We start from the raw sequence: 22,846 nt of genomic DNA on the forward strand, positions 1-22,846 counted from the left end.
CAATTGATATCAATTTTTCAAATGAATAACAATTTCGAATAACTTTATGCATATGAACTTGAATGTCTAATGTTAATATTGCATAATGTAGTATAGATTTGGATTTATTGAATTTCATGTGTTACTAAGTTGTTTGCTCACCTTTGTTGAAATTCAATAGTTTTTAAATGTCAAGCTTTTAAAATTAATTTTTTTTTAAATGCATTTATTGAATGGAGCTTTTGATTTTTCAAATGGTTTTCATGTCAAAATTTCTACCCGCTCTCCATTTTTATTTTTGAACCTAAATGTTTGGATTATTTTTTATATAATAAAAAGGGGGAAAATATTGGTTTGAAAAATTCAATTTCAAGAATGAAATATGAGGAGCTTAAATATTTTCCATATCAATTCTTCTATTCAACCCTTGTTTTAATAAGGTGGAGCTTTTGCTGAAACTACTTTTCAAATGTTTTGTTATGTAAAAAAGGGGAGATTTTTGAACCTATATTTTGATATAACAAATAAGGGCAAAATATTTTTGAACTTAATTGAATTTACTCAAATGATTCAAAAATAATTCAAAGTCCAAATTAATTTGAAAAAATATGTTTTAAATGTTTTCTAATTTTGTCAAACTTTTAAATATTGTTTAAAGCTCAAAACACTTGAAATTAACCAAAAATTATTTCCGGTCTCGAGACTAGCATGCCAGTCTCGCAATCGAAATTCTAGAAGGTTTTTTTGGTATCGATACCATGAAGGTGAGTATCGATACTCCTTCAAATAGTATCGATACCAAAGCTTCAACGACTATAATTTTGAATATTTTTCATGCTCGGTCTCGATACCAACTTCTCGGTATCGATACCAAAGTTGCATATGAGCATTAAATGATCAAAATTAAGGCTTCCAATGGCTCCAAAACATCCCAACGACTAGAAACAGTTAGTAACTCATTCCAACGTATAAAATCAAGTTGCGACAGTTGAAGAAGGTTACAACACCTATCCAAGCAATACCCATCAAGAGAAAAACTCTTTCAATTTTCTTTTTCTTTTTCTCTTGTACATAGAGTGTTTTTGTGAGCTTAATTTGTAAACACCTACCTTTTGAAGGTTTTATTGTTTACATTTATTTATCCTTTTGTAAAATGGGTTTTGGTTCTATCTTATCCATTGTAAAAGATAGAGAATTTGTAAATGTTACTCTTGAGACTAGAAAAAGAAAGAACAATTTTATTTACTATAAGAAATGATGGTAAGAGCCTAAAAAGTGCAAATGAGATTTCAGAGTTACTGTACAGTGCATATGACTCAGAAACCGAGGGTTATAGAAGAAAGTAGCCTGAGTTCAACAGTGAGATTGACTTACAAAATCCCAAGTTTAAAAAAGAAATGTTATTTCCTAATCGGGAAATCTTTAAAGAAGTTGTGAGACAATATGGAGTAAATAATAGGTACAATGTGACATTTAAAGTAAATGATCATATAAGAATTCATGTTGTGTGAAGACTGATTGCCCATGGATGGTATGGGCCTCAAAATTGAATCTCAAAGATAGTAGATTAAGACATATGTTGGAGAGCAACAAAGGAAACACATTGAAAGATGTGTTATGGAAGGCTGTAAGGACATTTTACATGAAAGAATTCACTGATGCAATAAATGAAACGAGGTCAATGTCATGAGATGTATTTTATTGGTTGAAAAATAAAGACCCTACACAATGCTCGAAGTCACATTTCTCAACAAGGTGCAAGTCTGATATGCTCTTCAACAACTTTTCTGAGAGCTTTAGCAAGGTAAAATAATTGGTTTAATGTCCTATTTTTTAACTGTTTTTTTAATTTCTAACTTGCTCCCAATTAATTGGTCCAATTTTAGAAGCAAGGGACATCCAATTTTGACAATGATGGAGATGATTATATCAAAGATAATGCAAAGATCTGCTACTAAGGGGTGTTTGGATGGGGGAATATGGGATTCCCATGGGAATGAAATCCACATTCCCCCGTTTGGTTAGCCCGGGAATCCCATTCGGGTAATGTAAGATTACCAATAGTGGATTTTTTGAGGTATATTACCGTGAATCTTATTACCTTCATTTCCTTAGGTATTGTTGGATTACCGGTGTTTTGGACTAAAATGCCCTTAAAAAAATTCTTTCAAAAAAATCTTTATTCTGTCATTGAATAATAAAAATTATACGAATATTAAATTATAAATTTATCCTTAAACTATTTTAGATTTACAAAAAAAAATCTATAATTAAAATTTTATATGAAGTTCAGGGGTTAAAATAAAATTTTACCCTTTCATTAAACATTTTTTATATTTTCAATTTTGTAAAAAAAATTATATAAATTTTATGAATTTAAATTTTTTAAAGAAAATATATAAATATTTTCCAATTTGTTAAAAAAACAAATATATAATAAGGACAACTTGGTCAAATATACATTCTAATAATATTTTATTCCTTTAACCAAACACGGTAATCTTACATTCCTGCTAAACCAACCAAACACAAAATACAATATTCACAGTAATCCTATTCCCTGGTAATCTTTTATTCCCACTGGTAATCTTATATTCCGTGAACCAAACGCACTCTAAGGGGGTGTTTGGATGGGGGAATGTGGGATTCTCATGGGAATGAAATCCACATTCCCCCGTTTTGTTAGCCCGGGAATCACATTCCCCCGTTTGGTTAGCCCGGGAATCACATTCCCGGTAATGTAAGATTACCAATAGTGGATTTTTTGAGATATATTACCGGGAATGTCATTACCTCCCTTTCCTTAGGTATTGTTGGATTATCGGCGTTTTGGACTAAATTGCCCTTAATTTTTTTCTTTCAAAAATATCATTATTCTGTCATTGAATAATAAAAATTATATGAAGGTTAAATTACAAATTTATCCTTAAATTATTTTATATTTATAAAAAATGTCTATAATTAAAATTTTATATGAAGTTCAGGTGTTAAAATAAAATTTTACCCTTTCATTAAACCTTTTTATATTTTCAATTTTGTAAAAAAATTATATAAATTTTATGAATTTAAATTTTTTAAAGAAAATATATAAATATTTTTCAACTTGTTAAAAAAACAAATATATAATAAGGACAATTTGATCAAATATACATTCCAATAATATTTTATTACTTTAACCAAACATGGTAATCTTACATTCCTGCTAAACCAACCAAACACAAAATACAACATTCCCAGTAATCTTATTCCCTGGTAATCTTATATTCCGTGAACCAAACGCACAAGAGCAAGCTGAAAGGATTATTGGTCCAATTTGACCCAAAATTCAAATGAAACTTGACAATGCTATTGTGGGATTTATAAGGTAATTGAATGCTTATTGTGTAGTATAATGGGTTTAATGTGCTTACTATTTAATGTTAACTATAATGTTAGCTTTAATGCTATTATCACATTGTAATGTGTATGATGTCAGATGTTGGCCTAAGCATACAGGTGGACATAAGTTTGAGGTATCTGTTGGATTTCAAGATCAACATGTTGTAGACTTATAATCTCATTCATGTAATTGTAAAAAGTAGGATTTTACAGGTATAATGCATTTACTTGTTTATATCAATTTATATTTACTAATGTTTATTCTATATTTGCAGGAATTCCTTGTATACATGATGCATATGTTATCATGCTGAACAAAGAAAGGCTTGAATCTTATGTTAGCGGCTACTACTCTTAAGAACTCAATTGAGAATATATGCTAACACGGTCAGACCAATTAGAGGCCCAAAACGATAGGATGAATAAAATAACAGTGAACCAATCTTACCCCATATAATTACAAGACCTGTTGGAGACCTCAAAAGAATAGAAGAAATGAGTTTGATGAATCAGTAATAGCAACTGAAAGAATTAGTAGAAGGAAATCACAATGAAATGCACAAAATTTGAAAAATATAGGTCACAATAAGAGGTAATGTATGAGGAAAATTGATGGCAACACACCCGTTGTACCATCAAATAGAGTTGTAAAAAATAGTAATGCAACAGGTCCAAATCAGAACCAGAACACACAAGGCTCAGTTAACACAGTCAAGTGGATGATGCCTTCTCAACAGACGTCCACCCAACCTATAACAGCAAAGAAAATTGTCAAACTACCTGTAAGTATTAGGTGATCTTATTTACTGCATATAATTGCATGGTTAAATAATTTGACATGGGTATAATGGATGGATATTTCCACTTGTAGGTTAGGAGAGCAATATGGTCCAATCCAACAGGTCCAACTCAGCACCATCAAGGGAGTCACAACACACAGAGCTCAGTCAAGACAGTGAAGTTGATAATGCCTTACAACACAGCTCTACCACGCAACCTCCAACACAAAAATGAAACTTCAAAGGGGCCTAGGTGGAAACGAAGACGACCTCTACATTTTTTTTTGTGATGCAACAAGATCTAGCATTTTGTGGCAATCATATTTTCTGGATTATGTCATCTGATGTAATTTTTTTGGAACATTTGGGAAATGCTTTCCTACTGATGAATATACATTTTCTGTCAAACTTATGGTTGGTCACTTTTTGAAATGATTGTACAAACTATTGTTTGAATATATGTATATACATGTGAGCGACTTAATCAATATAAGCTTAACTTTATAAATGATGTTCTTTTTATATGATTTCAATTTATATAAGCATAACTTTATACATGATCTTAAGGGGGTGTTTGGTTAGTGATCTTAATGGGATGGGAATCCCACATTTCCATGTTTGGTTGACTGGGAATCTCATTTCCGGTAATGTTTTATTACCAATAGTAGATTTTTTTGGGTATATTACCGGGAATGTCATTACCTCCATTCCCTTAGGTATTGTAATATTACCGGCGTTTTGGACTAAAATGCCCTTAAATTTTTATTTTTTTCCAAAAATATCCTTCTCCTGTCATTGAATAATAAAAATTCTATGAAGGTTAAATTACAAATTTATCCTGAAATTATTTTAGATTTACAAAAAAAATCTATACTTAAAATTTTATATGAAGTTCAGGGGTTAAAATTTTTTTTACCCTTTCATTAAACCTTTTTTATATTTTTAATTTTGTAAAAAAATTATATAAATATTATGAATTTAATTTTTTTATATAATTTTTTAAAGAAAATATATAAATATTTTACAATTTGTAATAGTATACAAATATATAATAAGGACAATTTGGTCAAATATACATTCCAATAATCTTTTATTTCTTTAACCAAACACGGTAATCTTACATTCATGCTAAACCAACCAAACACAAAATACAACATTCCCAGTAATCCTATTCTCTGGTAATCTTTTATTCCTACTAGTAATCTTACATTCCGTGAACCAAACCCACCCTAAGTGTAATTAGGGGCTAAGGACTTTAAGTGTTGTTTTCCCTCTTTAATCTTTCCAGGATGATTCTTACGTGGATAGGGGCCATTACATATGTTTGTCTTTACTTATGATTTTAATAGGAAGTGATGATTGCATAGCTAAACTAACCTGGGTTTTGATGCACCAGAAAAGAGAGTTAAATTGTGTTACTGATGCAAGAATTTTAGTTGTGGTCAATGAGATGGTGTTGGTGTTTATAGCCTGGGTTCAATTTGTTAATCCAATTTCATTTTCCCTGGAAGTTGAGCATGGCTGTTTAGTGTTGGAAAAATGAGCAAGGAAGCGCCATGCATCATTCTCCTAAAAAAATCTTCCCCCCATCCCTTTTCAGTTGGATCTTTATTAACATGTGATACTTTACTCTTCTTTCTTTGTTTAGTGGGACACTGCTGGACAGGATAGGTTTCGGACTATCACGAGCAGTTATTACCGAGGAGCTCATGGGATAATAGTAAGAAACTGAACCCGACTGATCTGTAAACCATGGCCGGTGAAATCAAGAAGTAAGGCGGACTTCAACTCTTCCATATGAAAATGCTATGATTTATTTACCTGTTTGCGAGTACTTGATTATTGTTTATTATTTTATTAGTAAGTATCACCACCGTCACTGACCAATAGTTCTTCACTGCACTTCAGAGCACTTAGCTCTTGGATTCGATGCATTAGTCTGCAGCACTGCTTGTTTATGCTGGAGTTCACCGGCCTAGATTGTCCGAGAAATCATTTTCGTTCTTGTCCAAGTCTCCACCTTTTATTTATATATATTTTTCACATATTTTTAATGAACTTTACCAATATGGATTCTTGTCAAAATCTTTGCAGGATGGGTAACCAGCCAGCTGTGAACAAGCCAACCGGAGCCGTTGAAATGAAGGGACAGCCGATTGAGAAGAACAAGTGCTGTGGCTAGTCAACCATGTAACGATCTAACTCCGTTTTAGATACCGTAAACATGTTGTATGTCAAATCAACCTTTCAGAAACTAAAACTTTTACCTGCTTGAACCCTATGCTGTAAGTACAAGTTGTGATGCTTGTTAATAATTTGTTTCTTATTATAAGATAATTTTCTTTAATTCGGGTTTTTTTTCTGTTCAAACGTCAAGATTTGCATGATTGATTTCACTTGAATGATTTTATGTCTCGTTCTGTTAGATTAACCGGTAATTACTAATTAGTTCACTTGGCTTGTTCTTAGAAAGAGTAAAATTTTGAGATGATATATTTCATAATTTGGTATGAAAAAGAAATATAATTTTTTTTAACCATTGAGATGACAACGCATTTCGCGCTCAAACCTAATACCTCAAATAAAAACAATACTCCCTTTTATTGCTAAAGTTACTCAATGAACAATTTAATCAATTAGAATTAGAATATTAATATTTAAATTTAATGAAAACAAAAAGCGAATTTGAAATTTTAGAAAAATTGGGTTTGGGTTTTACAAAAATTGTAGAAATGCCATCATAGCAAAATCATCAATAACTTGAAATGATACAAGAGCATGAATGGTTCGGATGTTTGTAATAATCACAATAGATAGTATTGGACGATAAGCACAAATTTAATACCCAAAAAGAGATGAGGATTGCAGTGAATAAAAAGATCATGTTCAGGATGATGTGCAGCAAGCCTTTTTCGCGTTGACATCCGAAGTTCCGACGTCAATGGTCTTCCCTTCTTTGATACTTGCAGGTGTCGGTTCATCTGAAGAAAGTGATTTCTTACTAGTTATGCGGTATATTTCAGAGAGAATGGTCTGGAAAGCCTTCTCAACATTTGTTGCTTCCAGTGCTGATGTCTCGATGAAGGAAAGTCCCTCTTTCTCTGCAAAGCTTTGACCATCCTCCGTTGCAACTGCTCGGAGATGCTTTAAATCAGTCTTGTTCCCGATCAACATAATCACTATATTAGAATCTGCATGGTCCCTGAGTTCCTTCAGCCATCGGCTTACATTTTCGAATGTTGTCGGCTTCGTAACATCATAGACCAGAAGAGCTCCAAGTGCACCCCTGTAGTAAGCACTGGTTATTGCTCTGTACCGTTCCTGACCGGCAGTGTCCCATATTTGCGCTTTCACATTTCTTCCCTCAACCTGACAAAAGATAGATATATTAGAAACATCTACCTTATCACACTCGGGGCATGACTGTATTGCTTATAGCTAACATGCAGGAGAAAAGAGCAAAAAAGAAAGACATATCGACACATGCATTTTCGTATCGTTTCCAAATGAGATAAATAGGACTAAAATCTAAACTTATTTACCTTCAATCAGTTTTAAGATGGTTGAAACTTGGACCTAATGTCAAGCAAGACTTGAAAGCAACAACGCAAGACTTTACCACTACACAATAAGATTAGACCCTTTCAAATGGAAAATTACTACCAACTCAATTCTGAAAACATATCGTTCAAACGTTCAACCTGTTCTAGTAACTGAAAGAATACCCTTCGATCTTATACTTTTTCAGATCAAAATGCGGATTAGCATCGTCAGAGATCTATCACTTTATCATGCATTTCTATTGCAAAAAAGAAGATCATGATCATCTCCTAACTTGAGGTGATAACCTATCAATAAACTAGCCAATCACAACACCTATTTCTCAAATTTATGGATCTGTGATGCTTATTCAGTAATGAACTTGAAATACCTATACATATTTGTGAATTCGAAATTCATGATATCACAATAATAATACTGAATCTTTAACTAAATTATATAGAATGTATGAATTCCGTTCTAGCAATAAATATAGCATACGAAATTGAAATCCGAATCTTTAAATTTATGTTTTCAGACATATTTTTCTAATATAGGAAGATTATCTGGTACTGAATTTCAATCATAAAATCAAAATACAAAGAGAACCCACTAAAGATGATCAAACCAGAACAATGAGATTTAACCAACTTCATTTATTCATGTTATGTTCGTGAACCATAGTACTAAATTACGGCCGCAATGTAACGGCCACATCGTAACAATTTTCAAGGTCGTCGCGACACCGCAGCCGCAATTTAGAAAATAGTTATCTTTAAGAAACAAATCACGTCATCCGCAACCACGACTCTGCATCCGTAATTTAGAACTATGTCGTGAACAAGAACTCAAAATTTTGGATTTAATTTGCCATATAAACTGTAAGGACGAAGTGCATATATGTACAGTAAATTCGAATATTCGGAAAGTCCAAAAAGCATGAATTTATCAAATTCACTACTAAATAAACATCCACAAATCCATAGATTTAAGAAATGATAAAAAAATCTTACATTGATATCACTCGATTTACACTATTTTTGAAATCCAAACAAAAGAATTAAGAGAAATTCGAACAGGAAAGAGAGGTTAAAGAAGCAACAAATCAGATCTACTGCATGATAAGGACTGGAAACAACTCACCAAAAGAAATCAAATCTATACTTCATTAGAAAAATACAACTAATTAAATATTAAAAAAATGAAGAAGAGAGAGAGTATTGTTACTTGGAGAGTGCGAGTGGCGAATTCGACTCCGATAGTAGATTTAGATTCTAAGCAAAACTCGTTCCGAGTAAATCGGGAAAGCAAGTTAGATTTTCCTACACCGGAATCGCCGATTAATACAACCTTAAACAAATAATCGTATTCGTCGTCCGGTCTCCTCGCCATTTTTTCCGTTTACGTCTTTGTTTAGAACTTGGAATTGGTGTGAAATATACCGCTCACGTTGCGCGTTGATAATGATTTAGTGGGCAATATGACGAAAAGGCCCTAAACAGTTCTGCGTATTGGCGGTAGCTGTTAGGGGTAATAGTGAAATCGGAATTATCTTTTAATAAATAATTAGTTATGGTTTAGAATAGGTAAAAGGAAAACTTAATACGACGTAGTTTCTACGAAAAATAGTATCATGGTTAACTACCATTATTATAAATGTAAAAAATCCTGTAATAAGAAAATTATTAGTAACTTGTTTAATATCCTAAATTTGAATCCTAACGTATACAAATAATATGTATTAATACTTTTTAGTTATTAATTTGATTTTAGTTTAAATTAGGGTAAAGTACATAAATGGTCTCTCGACTATAGGATATTACTTTATTAAGTCATTTTACTTTTAAAAGTTACAAAATTATCCTCTAACTATAGAGTGTTATTTTGTTAAGTCTCTTGACTGTTAAAAGTTACAAAATAGTCACATGACTATTCATTATGTTCCAAACTTGTCATTTCTCCTTAAAAAATTGACGATATTTTGAGCTGAACGTTAATCTACTGAATGCGATATGATAAAGATCTAATCTTTGAATCTAAAATGGCTATCATATCTCAATCATCATGTTAACGTCCAACTTAGACAACAATCAATATTTTTAACAAAAAATGGTGAATTTGGAATATAATGAATAGTCGGGTGATCATTTTATAATTTTTAATAGTTGAGGGACTTAATAAAGTAATATTCTATGGTTAGAGGATCATTTTATAACTTTTAATAGTTGAGGGACTTAATAAAATAATACCCTATTAATCGAGGACCATTTGTGTACTTTACCCTTAAATTTAATTATATAGAAGTGTAGTCTAAATACATTTTAGTTATTAATTTGATTTTATTTAATAAAAGACGAGTTTAACAAGATTTTGATTTTATTTAATAAATAAAAAGTTTAGCAAGATTTTTTTAATGCAGTTTCAACAAGATTTGAACGTATTAAATACAATAACATTTTAGTTTTAGCAATATTATATGACGTTATTTCGTAGAGTTTCTTAATTATTAAAAGTTATAAAATAAATTTTTTATTATAAGAAATTATTTGTTGAGCCTCTCAATTATTAAATGTTATAAAATGATCATCTGATTATTCATATATTTCAAACTCATTATTTTCTATTAAAATTTTGGTGGCCGTCTGAGCTAGATGTTAATCTGTTAACTGTGATATGATAAAATATGTTTTCAGAAGTGTCGTTTGAGTTTTATTTTTAAATTGATTATTCATTTACATTATGTTATCGTGTTAGTGCTTGAAAGAAACAATGATGCCATTAGGCATCATGAAAATATAATTTCAAATCCCAGTATGTAGTTCTGTTAATATTTTAATAGCGGGTGACCAAAATAAAATCAATATGAAACATTAGCTGTGGTTTAAAAAAAATAATAGTTTGATGACTAAAATGAAACAAAAATGATAGTTGAGGTACTAAAAGTATAGTTTAGCCTGCATTTTAATAATATATATATATATGGCCTGGCAAATTGTCGGTCGAGGAAAAAACCGATTCCTCTTTCTCTGCCGCGGGAAAGAGAGATTGAGAGAATGGCTGAAATTTCGAGGAGTAGACCGGTTCGTTTCCTACTGATTTTCGCTTCCGTCTATCTACAATTCACTCCAGGTTTCTTTCTAGATCGCTTCTCTTTGCTCGCTTTTGTTTCTTTGCAGTTGTTTGAAAGAATTTTATATTCCCTAATTAAAATATCATTCTATTTTGGTCCTCATTCGAATCATTGATTGCGTGAAAATCAAGTTTATTTGCATTGTCAATTCGTTCAGGTTACGTGTTCGAGAATCGAGATTGGAAGATTTTATGTGTTGATTCTTTTTGGTATTGCTTAGTATTATCTGTTTGGCTTCAAGGAAATTAACATAGAATGAACGTGAAGATTAAAGCATTTTGTACCCATCTTTTCGTTAGATTTGTGAAAGATTTTTTTTTTATTTTAATTAAATTCTATAAATTGAGATGTTTCTCTTTTTGAATTTTTCTAGGAGAAATTTTACTAATAAGATGTTGATTTTTTTACTTCGAAGATTGAATATATATGTAATGTGATTATGAGTTCTTACCTGATTTTGTGAATCTCAAACTTTATAATAAATCTTCTAAGTAGCGTACAAATATCATGATTAAGGTAAATTTTTGCTTCAAAGTTCAAATTTAACCCTCTTGATCCAGTTTCCATGAAATCTTGGGAAATTATGGTATTAGATTGCAAGGAGTCGACATGAAACTATTGTGTTTTGAAGTATATCCTTGTAGGTTTCTTGCATACTTCATAAGCGTAAGGGTTCCTTATTCTTTATTATTGTTGTATTTGCTTTTTAGTCTTCATTGAACCTTTCTGCGGCTGAATTTTATTGGGATACTGGTTAAGTTGCTGTAATGGACATTAAAAGTAAAGATTGTTCATATTGAATATGTTAAACAATTTGCTTCGAATTGTTTCATTTTTTCAGGTTTTTCTGACGACTCCAAAGCTTCAGACAACAGCTCAAAAACAAACAGTAGTACCGCGGTCATAATAGTCATCATATTGTGTGGGCTTGTTGCAGTAGGGTTGATTTCATTTTTCCTTTTCAAGTTGTGGCAAAAGAAGAAACGAGATGAACAATATGCCCGTCTTTTGAAGCTGTTTGAAGAGGATGATGAACTTGAGTTTGAACTTGGCCTTCGGACTGATAGCATCATTTGTAAATTGTGCTCGTCTTATTTGAGGTGTGTACGTAAACTTTTACGGTAGTCCTCAATTGTTTAGATTCAGTTGCATCCCTTGTTTTGTTTGATGGGAGGAAATAGTTTTCCATTATCCATGTCTGTATTCTAGTAGTTGAATACCACCTAATGATTGAGTAAATGGTTAAGGAAGAATATCGTAATCCTTTCTACTGATATGGAAATTTTAGCTTCAATATAATATGCACTCCTCCTGTATGTTTACTGCTTGAAACTCAAGTTATATCCATATGCTACTGTCAGTCTGCTCTTTGAGTTCCTATCCATGCAAGATGGTAGAGAACGTGCTTCTTTAGTTTGGGCTGCTTCATGTTGATTCTATTAATTGATTTTTGTTATCTGATTACGTTATCTGGTTTTGCATTTTATCCTCCCTTTATGTTTATCTTTTTAGCTTTTGATATGCACGCTGAAATAGCACCTCTGGCTCGTTTTGTTTTAGAAAACTCGATTTTCTTGTGGCCATATATCAAGATTCAAGCATACCCTGTGGTGAGGTAAGATAAATTTTCAACCATAAGTTGTACTATTTTTAATGATGGTTCACTTTTTGTAAAACCATATGCAACCACATTTTCAGAGGGGAGGTACCCTTATCCTGTAGTGGTTGAGTTTCCTTCATTGTCTGCCTCTGATTCAATTTAATAATAAAACATTTGCTTGTGACCTCAAGTGTGTACCTTACCTCATTTCTGTGGTTCCTAGGAGTTTCGAGTTTAGAGTTTCGTATTTCCTGTAGAATCAAAGTTTTGAGTTTCATGAGTTTTTATGCACATTTCTACTTTGTGATCCATCCATGCTCAGTTACAGATAAGAGTTCCGTTCATGCTGTCCATAACTGTAGAATTATGATATTAATCAAGTTTAAATCTGTTAAATTCGAGGTAAAATTTAATGTTTTGGTTAATATTATCATAAAAAACTGACTTTTTAATAAAGTTTTGAAGACCAAATTCAATAGTAATAAAAAGGAATAATTTGACAAAAGAGTACAAAACATTGACTACTAAATTTACCATATAAGTTGTCTAAAATATGAACCAAAACAGATCCAGCCCCTGGAAACAAATTCCTGAAGTTATGCTATTATGAACAGATGCATTACAAATACACACCTCAGTTCAGTGGCAGGCAGAGACTATCAAAATAAACACAATAGAAATAAAATACTTTTTATGAAGTAAACAAATAAAATACAATGACTGGTCGTATCTTATAATCAAAGGCATGCATAAGTGGAAAGTATGCATGATAATATTGTGCGACTGTCAGTGCAAAAGAATACATATTTGAGTACATTAGGCGTTACGAGACTCGGAAGCAGAAAAAACATGGCTAAAATAATTACAGATGGCTATTCGCAGTAACTGATGAAGCAATGTAGTGAGAAGTAACTAATAGAGGGGATGAGAAGTGAGAAAACAGGGGTTATCAGAGAAGAAACCGAGATGGAGAATCATCTATATGCAGAAACTGATAGGAGTTTAACTAGATAATTTCCTAAGTTTAGGTGTCGTAACCGTCTTTCGGTTGGGCCCCGGAATTGGGCTTCAACTTGAAAAATGTGATTGGAGTCGCCACCGATTATTTATTTAAAAAATAAATAGGTTAATCGGATACCTTATATCTTACCTGATCTGCGTCTTACCAAAGATATGTCGGATTCGGGAGTCGATTACGGTCAAGGAAGGATTAGCACCCTTGAACCGCCCTTTCGGTACTACGTAATTTGCCGGTTGTCTTAAATTAAGAAAATTGTAATTTAAAATTAAAAGGTAAAAATACGATCACAATTACTTACCTTAGATAGTTTTAAAGGTGTGGCCTTAAGAAGGTCAAAAAACCATGTTAGATAAAAAGGTAATAGATAAAAAGGTAAGAAATAAATAAATTAAATTAAAATAAAGAGAAAACAAATTAAATAAAAGATAAGATAAAGAAAATAAAGATAAAATAGTAAGTAAAATAAATATAAAAAATAAAGAAAAAGAAGAAAAAGAAAAAATATAGAAATAAAACAAATAAATAAAATAATAATAAAAAAGTAAAAATAATATATATATAAAATAAAAAAATAAAAAAAGTAAATATATATATATAAATTAATAAAACTGATAATAAAAAATAATATTTTTATATATATAATCTAAAAAAAATAAAAATATATACTAAAGTAAAAAAGAAAATATATAAAATGTAAAAAAATATTACATGAAAAAAAAATAACAAAACAATTAAATAAAGTGAGTAACAAGGGAAATGTGCTTATAAATAAAGTTAAATAAATAAAATAATAATAATTAAAACGTAAATGTAAGAGACCAAATCAAAAGTAAAAAAGATACTACCTTTTATTTATTTTTCGAATCGTTTACAATAGTTTTGCCTTTGTATCTTCTCGTGCTTTCCTCTATGTTTTGTGTAAATCGTGTCTTACAATGGTGAGTTACAATGGCTATTTATAGTGCTTGTGGATCCTATCTTTAGGAGTTTAAATCATAAAATTCTATCCTATTTTTTGAATCCTAGCAAAATTCTATCATATCTTTAGGAGTTTGAATCCTAAAATTCTATCTATTTTTAGGAGTTTGAATCCTAGTAGGACGAAAAATGTGTGTTGACACGAATAAAATTTTTTGGTATCAAACAGTTGCATCTACAAGATATATACGCGTTGTTAATGATTAATAAAGATTCTAAATAAAGACTACCTTATAATCACCGACTATTTTAAAAGAAACCTTACAGCTTAATAATAACATTGGGGTTGTTTACTTCAGAATGATTAAGCGCTGAATGATTCAAGGCTATATGAATTAGCTCTGAATGTGACATGTTGTTTGATAATGGCTCAGAATCATTCAGAATGTACTTCTGTGCTGAATCATTCAGCACTGTTTTGCTGAATTAATCAGCACTGAATCATTCAGATGTGTGAAACAAAAGCACTGAATGCTTAATGGTTCAGCAATCAGCGCTGAATGATTTCATTAAGAGGCAAACAAACAGCCCCTTACTTTACATACATGACTAATATAAATACATGAATTCTTTTTATCTCTAGTAACTTTCTTCAAATTCTTACTCAATTGCTTTGATTTTCTTCTTCAAAACACCAAAGGAAGAAAAACCTTATAATATCATGTGTTACATTAATTTGAAGCATGTTATAATTTAGTCTTTTTCTTTTTCCATATTTTTTAGAATAAAATAAATAAATTTATTCCTCATCATCTAGTTTTATCTCAATTTAATCTATAACTAATATTTAGAAGTGAACTTTTGGGTTTTTTTTTCTTATTTTAGAAAATTACTCATTTGCCTCTCATACTTTACAATTCTTCTAATTTAGTCCCTATCTTAGATTTCTAATTTTTTTGTAGTCATTTATGAAAACCTCTTTTAATCCACCATGGCTCATAATCATGATAATAAGCTTAATATTAAATATTGAAATTAAGCATGAATCAAGTTATCTCAATAATTAAAGGAAAGACTGTTATTACTAGGGTCCCAAGTTCAAACACCAACCACTTTATCTTTGCTGCAAATAAAAAGTAGATATTCGTGCAGCAATAAAAAAACAAAGTTCCTTAAATTCTCACTCAGACTCTTCCAGAGATGCTTCAATTGGAAGAAGAACGAACCCCACAGCAACACCAACCAGAACAAGTCCATTCATGATTGCTGCAATCCTGAATATCTCACCCACCGCGTTGCATGTTGAAGACAAGGCGCCGCCGCCTCTACCGTTCCCCCTCGACGGAGCTTTGAGGGAGTTCATGACATTTGCAAACAATTGCTCGATGCACACCGGTTGGCCTAGTGAGACCAAGTTGTTGTGAGCTTTTAGCCCACCAAAGGAATTCAACCCTGTGATGTAACTCACGTTGACTGCACTTCTTCTCCGGGGACTACCGACGGTGGCGGCAGCCAAGGTGGGAGGAGTCAGTGTGGCTGAGGCTGTTGTTGCCATTGCTGTATTTGATATACAAGAAAAGTAAGTTCGAAATGAATGAAGTAAGATGAAAAATAATGAAAGAAAGGGTTGGAAGAGAGAGTGGATAAGGGGAGGTCAAGATAGTAGATGGTTGATAAGCCAATTAGACGAGGTTAGATCGTGTAGCTTTAAATGGTGGCCATAGGACATTTGAGATGCTGGGGATTACCAGTGAATGATTTTATTTTAATATTTGATCCATTAATTAATCGATGTTCAAACCGGATCAATTCAGTTCTAACAATTTTAATTCTAATTCTAATCTTACCTAGAAAGGAGAGGAAAGAGACTCTAGAGAGAGAGAGAGAAATGTTCCAATTGAATCTAAAACTCATAGATTTAAGAAAATGCGAGAGAACACATACGAGCAAACCCATAAGACTCATTCAAATTTATTGGATCAAATTTTAAAAGTACTTTTAAAACCCATGATAGAAAGAGCAAGCCCATACAAGAAATTCGGTTGAAGGGTATCATTTGACTTTGGGCCCAGAAATTGCCCCAACTCTCAAACCAAATTCAGAATCATGCCATCGACGAACTCTGCACGGATGACAAGTTTATGTAATGACTGTTTGTAGTTCAGTATGTTAGAGCACTTCTTGATCGAACACAGGGATTCAAAACAAAAGAAACTTAGCTCATTGTTTGATATTTAAGCAAAAAAGGAAGGTGCCGGAATGATTATCTTTCCCCAACATAACGCAGATGTATACATACACCTTCCTGAGACAGAAAGGGACCAATGAGGGGAAGGGATGCTAAATACCCAGCACTACATTTATTCACTGGTATGTTTGTCTGCTCTAATCTTCATATTCCGTCTCTTCGTCATCCTCTTCGCTGTTTTCCCAATACCTCCATCCATCCTCTACATTTTCACGTTCTTCTTCGGTTTCTTCGCTATCTTCTTCCTCAAATACTTGTTCTTTAACTGGCCATTGTTTTTTGGGCATGGGCAAAGTGGCAGGGGAAGGACTCGTGCCTTTCTGCCTAGCAATCTTTGCAGGAGGCATCTTCACGTTTGGCTTGGCCCTACTTTGTTTCTGACTTTTCCCATTCACTCGCTTTCCGGCATAAGCATCATGATCACTGCCTTCATCCATCTCGTTGTTGGCATTAGGTGTGGCGTTCTCGGCAGTCTCATCTGACATGTGACCCGGATGCTCTCTCCTTAAATGGAGTTTTAGTTTGTATTCATGTATGTAAGCTTTTTCACAACCTTCATAAGGGCAAGCATAAGGGCGATCAGATGATGCAGAACCATAGGCACTGCCAGCAGACTTTGGTGTTTTAATTACTTTATCTACAGGCGGGACGTATTTTGCCACTTCCGGTGTTGGTATCTACCAAATGCAAAGGTGAATATCTCAAGGTTAACAAGACGGCATATATGTCATGTTATATAAAACAGGCACATGTAATGACAGCAACGTCGCAAACCTTTTCATGGTGTTGTGCAATGTGGTTCTTTAGCTTGTACTCATGAGCATATCTCTTTCCACAATCTGGGTATGGACAGATATGATAGTTTTCTTGTGAATGTGTTTTCATGTGTGACCTCAGATTGAAATCCAAAGAGAATGCCTGTCATTCCCACAATCAAATCCATTAGAACTATGAACAAATATACAACACAAACATGTTACGTATATATGCCCATGCCCATAAAAGCAATTTAATACAGGAAGTCTCTAAAGCAAAAACAACGGTTGCTGAAAACCTTATCCCCAGACACTACGCAAATTTACATCTAAAAAATCACAAATGCTCTACTTGGCAATTTCACCAAGTTTCATTATGGTATAAAATAAAAGTTCATTGTCCCCTGCATCTGCTATAAAAGACCAATTCACGACTTTACATTAAGAGACAATTATACACAAAACAAGTGTTCAAACTATATGTATATGCATATAGTAGATAAATTAGCAAGAAAAAGACTAACAGCATAAGATAGATTCACCACCTTACCACAACCTTCATGTGGGCATACAAAAGGTCTCTCTCCAGTGTGAATGAGGAAGTGTCTTTTCAATTTTGAACTATCCAAAAGTTTCTGCGTTATTAACAAACAGTATACCATATTAACAACCACCAAAGAGAAACTATATTTTTATGCCAAAAGCACACACGCAGAGAGAAACAGACACCAATGTAACACTTCCAAGGTGAAATTAAGCATTTCCATAGTTCCCAAGCGAGTTGTAAATCAAAATTGCTTCATTATAACAGTGATTCTTAGAGGAACTGTCATAAAATCAATCTGAAAGCATCGTACATCAGAAATAGAAATTTTAAGCAAGATACCTTCCCACAACCCTCGTAGTGACAAACATATTGTCTCTCTCCATGAATGTGAGAATGCTTTCTCAAAGCACCAGCATCGATAAACGTCTTTCCACAGCCTTCATAGCTGCAAAGGAAAAGAACTTCAGTGGTAGGCTCTGGTTCAGGTTCTGGTGCATCCTGCTCTTTCTCCCTTTCATTCAATGCCTCCAAGGTGTGCTCTAAACAAAACAAATTCGGTAAGAAAGGTTAGGTAGGACAAAACATGAAGAAGAATATGACAACAAAATTCCACTATGGGATAATCACTTCGCCCCTCCTCTCTAAGGCCCTGAAATTATCCACATAATCTATTACTAAAAATAAAACATAAACACCAAACATATGATACGAGATATGTTATTCTTCAAACCTATGATGTAATGAAAATAAAGTTAAGGGAGCCTCGTAAGAAAAAGGCAGAACAAAGACAAATTTCTATCACCAAACAAAGACTGTAAAAAGATTAGGATTGAAGCCCTCACAAGCACACTTAAACATGATATGAAAAGCAAACCTCCAATTTCTCTAAACGACCTTATAGATACGATATATCTGTTTCTATTCCAAATCTAAACAAGTCATAACGCTTTGTATAGGAACTGTATACTTTCCCGTTGCAAAAGAGAAAGAAATCAGGTAAAAATTACAAATAAGTAGCAAATAAGAGAAAAACATATAGAAAAGAGCATTGAAACTCACCATTTACCCATTTCAAAACCATGCACTTTCCACCCGTTGCAACAACATCTTGAGGTACCCTAAACAAAACTTTGGGTCACATCATTGGCATTGTCCATAATACAAAGCAAGAATTTGATCACTAAATCATGTCCAAATATTGGTTAAGACATCCAATTTTACAAAATAATAGTAATAGCAGAAAGCACTAAAAAGTTTGATAACAAAAGGAGGTCTAATTTACCATCTTTTGAACCATTTAACAGCAGGAGCCTTAGATTTGAGAAGAGGCCGTCTCTCGTATAGACTGTGAACGTACTGCATCTCCATCCGTTATCTTTACAACTAGTTAGGGTTTCAAATAGCGGTGTCGGCCGCTATTCACACTAGAGGCGCCATCCGCCACCGCTGAAGAACCTAAATAGCGGTGATAATAAAATTTCACACCAACAGCGGCCGCAAATAGAAGAGTAACGGAAAATAGGCGATATTTTTACTAGGACTGCTATACCGAAAGCTTTAAGAAAAAATCCTCCAAAACATAGAGTATAGATGAGACAGAGTAACTAAGCAGTAGAATCGAAAACAGAAATCAAATATAGCGGAGTGATGCATATGCAAAGTACAGATTATGCGAAAATCTCATGGCACAACTAGAAATCAATCTTCGAGTTAATTTTAGGGTTTCATAAATTACCTTATTTAATTTCCCCGTGTGTCGGAAACTTGAAGGTAGCAGAAGTGGAGAAAGCCGGAGGAGGGGGCTCACGGATTTTTTAAAATAAATTTCAGGAAACCATATGATATACTACATTATTTTTGGTAAGCTACATACAAAGCAGCGATGGTCATGTGTCGGGTTTGGTCGGATTTCGGTCGATCTGATCCGATTCAAAAATTTATGTCCTTCATTCCACTTAACCCAAAAAATTTATATCCTCCATCCGACTTATTTTTTGAGATAAAATCTAAATTTGATCTGATCCCATTCGAAATAATAAAAAAATATTATTTTTATTCAATAAAAATAGTGACTTAATTAAAAAATTAATATATAGAAAAATAATATTGTAATTATTCCTAAATATATAAAATAAAATTATATTTTTGTGTCGGGTCAGATATTTTCACCCTAAACCCGACCCGACCTAAACCCAAATTAAAAAAAAAACTACCCGATCGGGTGAAACTCGTTGGGTTCGAGTCCCATACCCATCCCTAATACATAGTCGTCATTTTTACCTAAAGCTAATTGAAAACAATGATTAAATATATGAATTACCTCCGTAATTAAATGACTCATTGATATTTTAAATGTTTTAAATTCGAGTAATAAAAATTATAAGGTATTTAAATATTTAATGTTAAATAATTAAGAATCTCTAAATAAAACATATTTATAGTTTTTGAACACTTTTATCAAAAAAAATTTATAATATTTTTACACTTTTATCAAAAATATTTATAATTTTTTTTGTTGTTATTTTTTTAACACGTTGTCCTTGAATAACTTTATTGTATCTATAAATATTTTTTGAGGTACTTCTTGTATTTTTAAAAATAACGGTAGAATTGAACAAACAAATTTGGTCGGTTGACTAAATTGATCATCTTTATTTCTTTATATTATCTTATATCACGAGTTTTAAACTTATTAGGAACACTATTCTACGAAGTAATATTAATGAATTTACAATAAGGTTTCATTATTTTTATACTATAACAGGAGATGAATGAATTCTCGACTTCGGTAGCATATTAGTCTCAATCTGAACTAGTTTTAGACGTACAAAGTTATGTATACATATGATATATTTTGAAAAAACAATGTCTTTTGTAAGTTCGTAGATTTTTATGTAATTAAGATTACGACATTCAATAAAATTATTTGAACACTTCGTATATTCTAAAATTAAGAGAAAAAATTGATTTAGCCAAGTACCTTAATAAAGATAGAGTTATATAAAAATTCAAGTGATCTTAATAATTATAGAATATTTTTTTTTATAAATTTTAAGTTCAAAATATTATAATAAGATACATGTCACCAATATTAAAAAATATTATAAATAGATATCACATTATAATCATTTTAAACTATTAAAAAAAAATTGAAATGCGTACTCTATGTTATCTGGACTGACCGGAGTTGATCTTTGGGTTACAGTCCAGGCCTGTTACAATTGATTCATTTCAAGATGGCCCCGTACATGACATTATAGAGGTTTTTTGCCCCTATATTCCAGGTGGATAAATCATTTGGTTAGTAGATCATGTCCGTGTTATTTTGCAATCTACGAAAAATGTTACAGTAATATATAAATTTCTTACTTCGACGTGACGAGTTTGACTAGAAATATTTTTTAATAGGACTCGGGTAAATGGGTCTCATGTGGATTAATATATTTAGTGGGACTCATCAAATTGATGTGACGAGTCCAATAAGATTTTTTTTTAAAATCATTAAATATTTTAGAAAATAAATTTTTTTATAAAAAAATTACAAAATCTGTCACGTCGAGATGATGGGTTTGCCTTGAATTAAAAAAACTAATCGTTTATAGCCGTTGTGCAACAAGCAATTACAACAGTCATGTTTCAAAGTTCAGCATGGAACTAGTCACCTCAAGAGACAAATTTAGGGAGACTTTTGAAAAAAAATTAGTCATTTATGGTTTTTGGGTTATAAACAGAAACGAAGCTTCCTTAGAGCCCAATGAGGCCTATTAAAATTTATATATTTGAAATAATTTTGGTTTAATACTATTTTAGTTTATGTAAAAATAAATATTTAAATTCAAAAAATAAAAATTTATTAAATATTTAATCAAGTAAGGGTCGAACTAAAGAATGATAAGTTTGTGTTCTCAATTTTTTGGTCTAATTACAATTTAAATCATTGTAAGTTTAAATATTAGCAAATTAGAAGTTGTCTTTTGAGTTTTGAATTTGTTTTTTAAATTTAGAGTGAATACAATGTAATATATATACAAAAACTTTCAACTATTTGACAATGAACGCTCATACCCCTATATATGTGCTTGAACTCAGGACCTCAAGGATAACAACAATTCCTTAATTACTAAGGTCGCTTGTTTCATGCTGAATTTCAAGTTTAAATACCTAATGAGTCTTTATATTCTTCTTAAATAGTCTAATATTTCGACCCCTGCCAATTTTTAATTATGGCTCCGTCCCTGGTTATACATAAAGGTTTGGGCCATAGGGTTTTTATTGTTTTTGTTAAGAAAAATTGAGAGAAATTTGTATATTCTAAAATTTTCCGAAAAATGTATACCTGAGATGAAATGTTATGCCTCGATCATATCCATATTTCTTCCCTTGAGCTCGGTCCGAAACAAGAACTGGAAATTCGTCAGTGAGGAATGACAATAAGAAATTTACATCAGCGGAATATTATATATCTGTAACAATTCGGGTTGTATCTAGCCACATTTTTACGTGATTTTAAGGTGAACCAACATTGGTTTCGGCTCTTATTGAACGTTGTAGGCCCAAGACGCATACTTTTCATTTTTGAGTGGTGAAGCGACAACTACGTTGGAAGATGTCGCTTACCAACTTGGTGTTTCCGTTAACGGCGCGACACTAGTGAGGCAAAACGATTTCAACTGGTTCAGAATTGTTCACCAAGTTTTAGGAAAGTTGCCACCATCAGAGGTCCATGTTGTTTACATTGAGCATGAAATCAGCGTCATTTATCGGTCCCTATGCGTTACGATATTACACTCGCTGACCTTGATTTCGACATCTCTCCCTACCTCCGAAATTATGAAGCAAATGAGAATTCATATTTAACGACATCAAAAGAGAGATAAAAATGAGAACAAGGAAATGTCAATAAATCATCATCAACATCTTCGTCTTCTGGTTATGCTTCTACCGAATATTT

At 32.2% G+C, this 22,846-nt stretch overlaps 4 protein-coding genes and 1 long non-coding RNA gene across 5 annotated transcripts; 1 reads left to right on the forward strand and 4 right to left on the reverse strand.

Annotated features, from left to right (window-relative positions):
- Nucleotides 1-1,750: 1,750 nt before the first annotated feature.
- LOC120149444 lies at nt 1,751-19,679 on the reverse strand. The gene is made up of 3 exons (XR_005518475.1): nt 19,493-19,679; nt 11,677-11,681; nt 1,751-1,761 (listed from the first exon to the last, which is right to left on the reverse strand). It is a non-coding gene; the product is annotated as an uncharacterized LOC120149444 (long non-coding RNA).
- Nucleotides 6,861-9,105, reverse strand: LOC120149440 (ras-related protein RABA2a-like). Its single transcript, XM_039162221.1, has 2 exons — nt 8,904-9,105; nt 6,861-7,505 (listed from the first exon to the last, which is right to left on the reverse strand). The coding sequence occupies exons 1-2, from the start codon at nt 9,066-9,068 to the stop codon at nt 7,023-7,025; spliced, it is 648 nt and encodes a 215-aa protein (XP_039018152.1). The 5' UTR covers nt 9,069-9,105; the 3' UTR covers nt 6,861-7,022.
- Nucleotides 10,672-12,585, forward strand: LOC120149441. Its single transcript, XM_039162222.1, has 3 exons — nt 10,672-10,805; nt 11,648-11,906; nt 12,367-12,585. The coding sequence occupies exons 1-3, from the start codon at nt 10,730-10,732 to the stop codon at nt 12,428-12,430; spliced, it is 399 nt and encodes a 132-aa protein (XP_039018153.1). The 5' UTR covers nt 10,672-10,729; the 3' UTR covers nt 12,431-12,585.
- Nucleotides 15,504-15,955, reverse strand: LOC120149443. Its single transcript, XM_039162224.1, has one exon. It carries the CDS (start codon nt 15,898-15,900, stop codon nt 15,526-15,528), a length of 375 nt encoding a protein of 124 aa, XP_039018155.1. The 5' UTR covers nt 15,901-15,955; the 3' UTR covers nt 15,504-15,525.
- LOC120149438 (zinc finger transcription factor YY1-like) lies at nt 16,544-19,322 on the reverse strand. Its single transcript, XM_039162220.1, has 6 exons — nt 19,178-19,322; nt 18,955-19,013; nt 18,235-18,434; nt 17,894-17,983; nt 17,368-17,511; nt 16,544-17,270 (listed from the first exon to the last, which is right to left on the reverse strand). The coding sequence occupies exons 1-6, from the start codon at nt 19,261-19,263 to the stop codon at nt 16,731-16,733; spliced, it is 1,119 nt and encodes a 372-aa protein (XP_039018151.1). The 5' UTR covers nt 19,264-19,322; the 3' UTR covers nt 16,544-16,730.
- Nucleotides 19,680-22,846: the final 3,167 nt, after the last annotated feature.

Source organism: Hibiscus syriacus, unplaced genomic scaffold (genome assembly GCF_006381635.1).
Source record: "Hibiscus syriacus cultivar Baekdansim isolate YM2019G1 unplaced genomic scaffold, ASM638163v2 tig00111005_pilon, whole genome shotgun sequence".
Taxonomy (NCBI): Eukaryota; Viridiplantae; Streptophyta; class Magnoliopsida; order Malvales; family Malvaceae; genus Hibiscus; species Hibiscus syriacus.

What these genes read in the sequence shown, in the direction of transcription:
- LOC120149440 (XM_039162221.1), bottom strand. Translation starts at nt 9,068, where the DNA reads ATGGCGAGGAGACCGGACGACGAATACGATTATTTGTTTAAGGTTGTA. An exon ending in TCGCCACTCGCACTCTCCAA is followed by an intron (nt 7,506 to 8,903) that starts GTAACAATACTC and finishes ATCTTTTGTCAG; the next exon opens with GTTGAGGGAAGAAATGTGAA.
- LOC120149441 (XM_039162222.1), top strand. Translation starts at nt 10,730, where the DNA reads ATGGCTGAAATTTCGAGGAGTAGACCGGTTCGTTTCCTACTGATTTTC. An exon ending in CTATCTACAATTCACTCCAG is followed by an intron (nt 10,806 to 11,647) that starts GTTTCTTTCTAG and finishes TCATTTTTTCAG; the next exon opens with GTTTTTCTGACGACTCCAAA. An exon ending in TTGTGCTCGTCTTATTTGAG is followed by an intron (nt 11,907 to 12,366) that starts GTGTGTACGTAA and finishes GTTTTGTTTTAG; the next exon opens with AAAACTCGATTTTCTTGTGG.
- LOC120149443 (XM_039162224.1), bottom strand. Translation starts at nt 15,900, where the DNA reads ATGGCAACAACAGCCTCAGCCACACTGACTCCTCCCACCTTGGCTGCC.
- LOC120149438 (XM_039162220.1), bottom strand. Translation starts at nt 19,263, where the DNA reads ATGGAGATGCAGTACGTTCACAGTCTATACGAGAGACGGCCTCTTCTC. An exon ending in GGTTTTGAAATGGGTAAATG is followed by an intron (nt 18,435 to 18,954) that starts GTGAGTTTCAAT and finishes TGTTTTGTTTAG; the next exon opens with AGCACACCTTGGAGGCATTG. An exon ending in ACTACGAGGGTTGTGGGAAG is followed by an intron (nt 17,984 to 18,234) that starts GTATCTTGCTTA and finishes TTAATAACGCAG; the next exon opens with AAACTTTTGGATAGTTCAAA.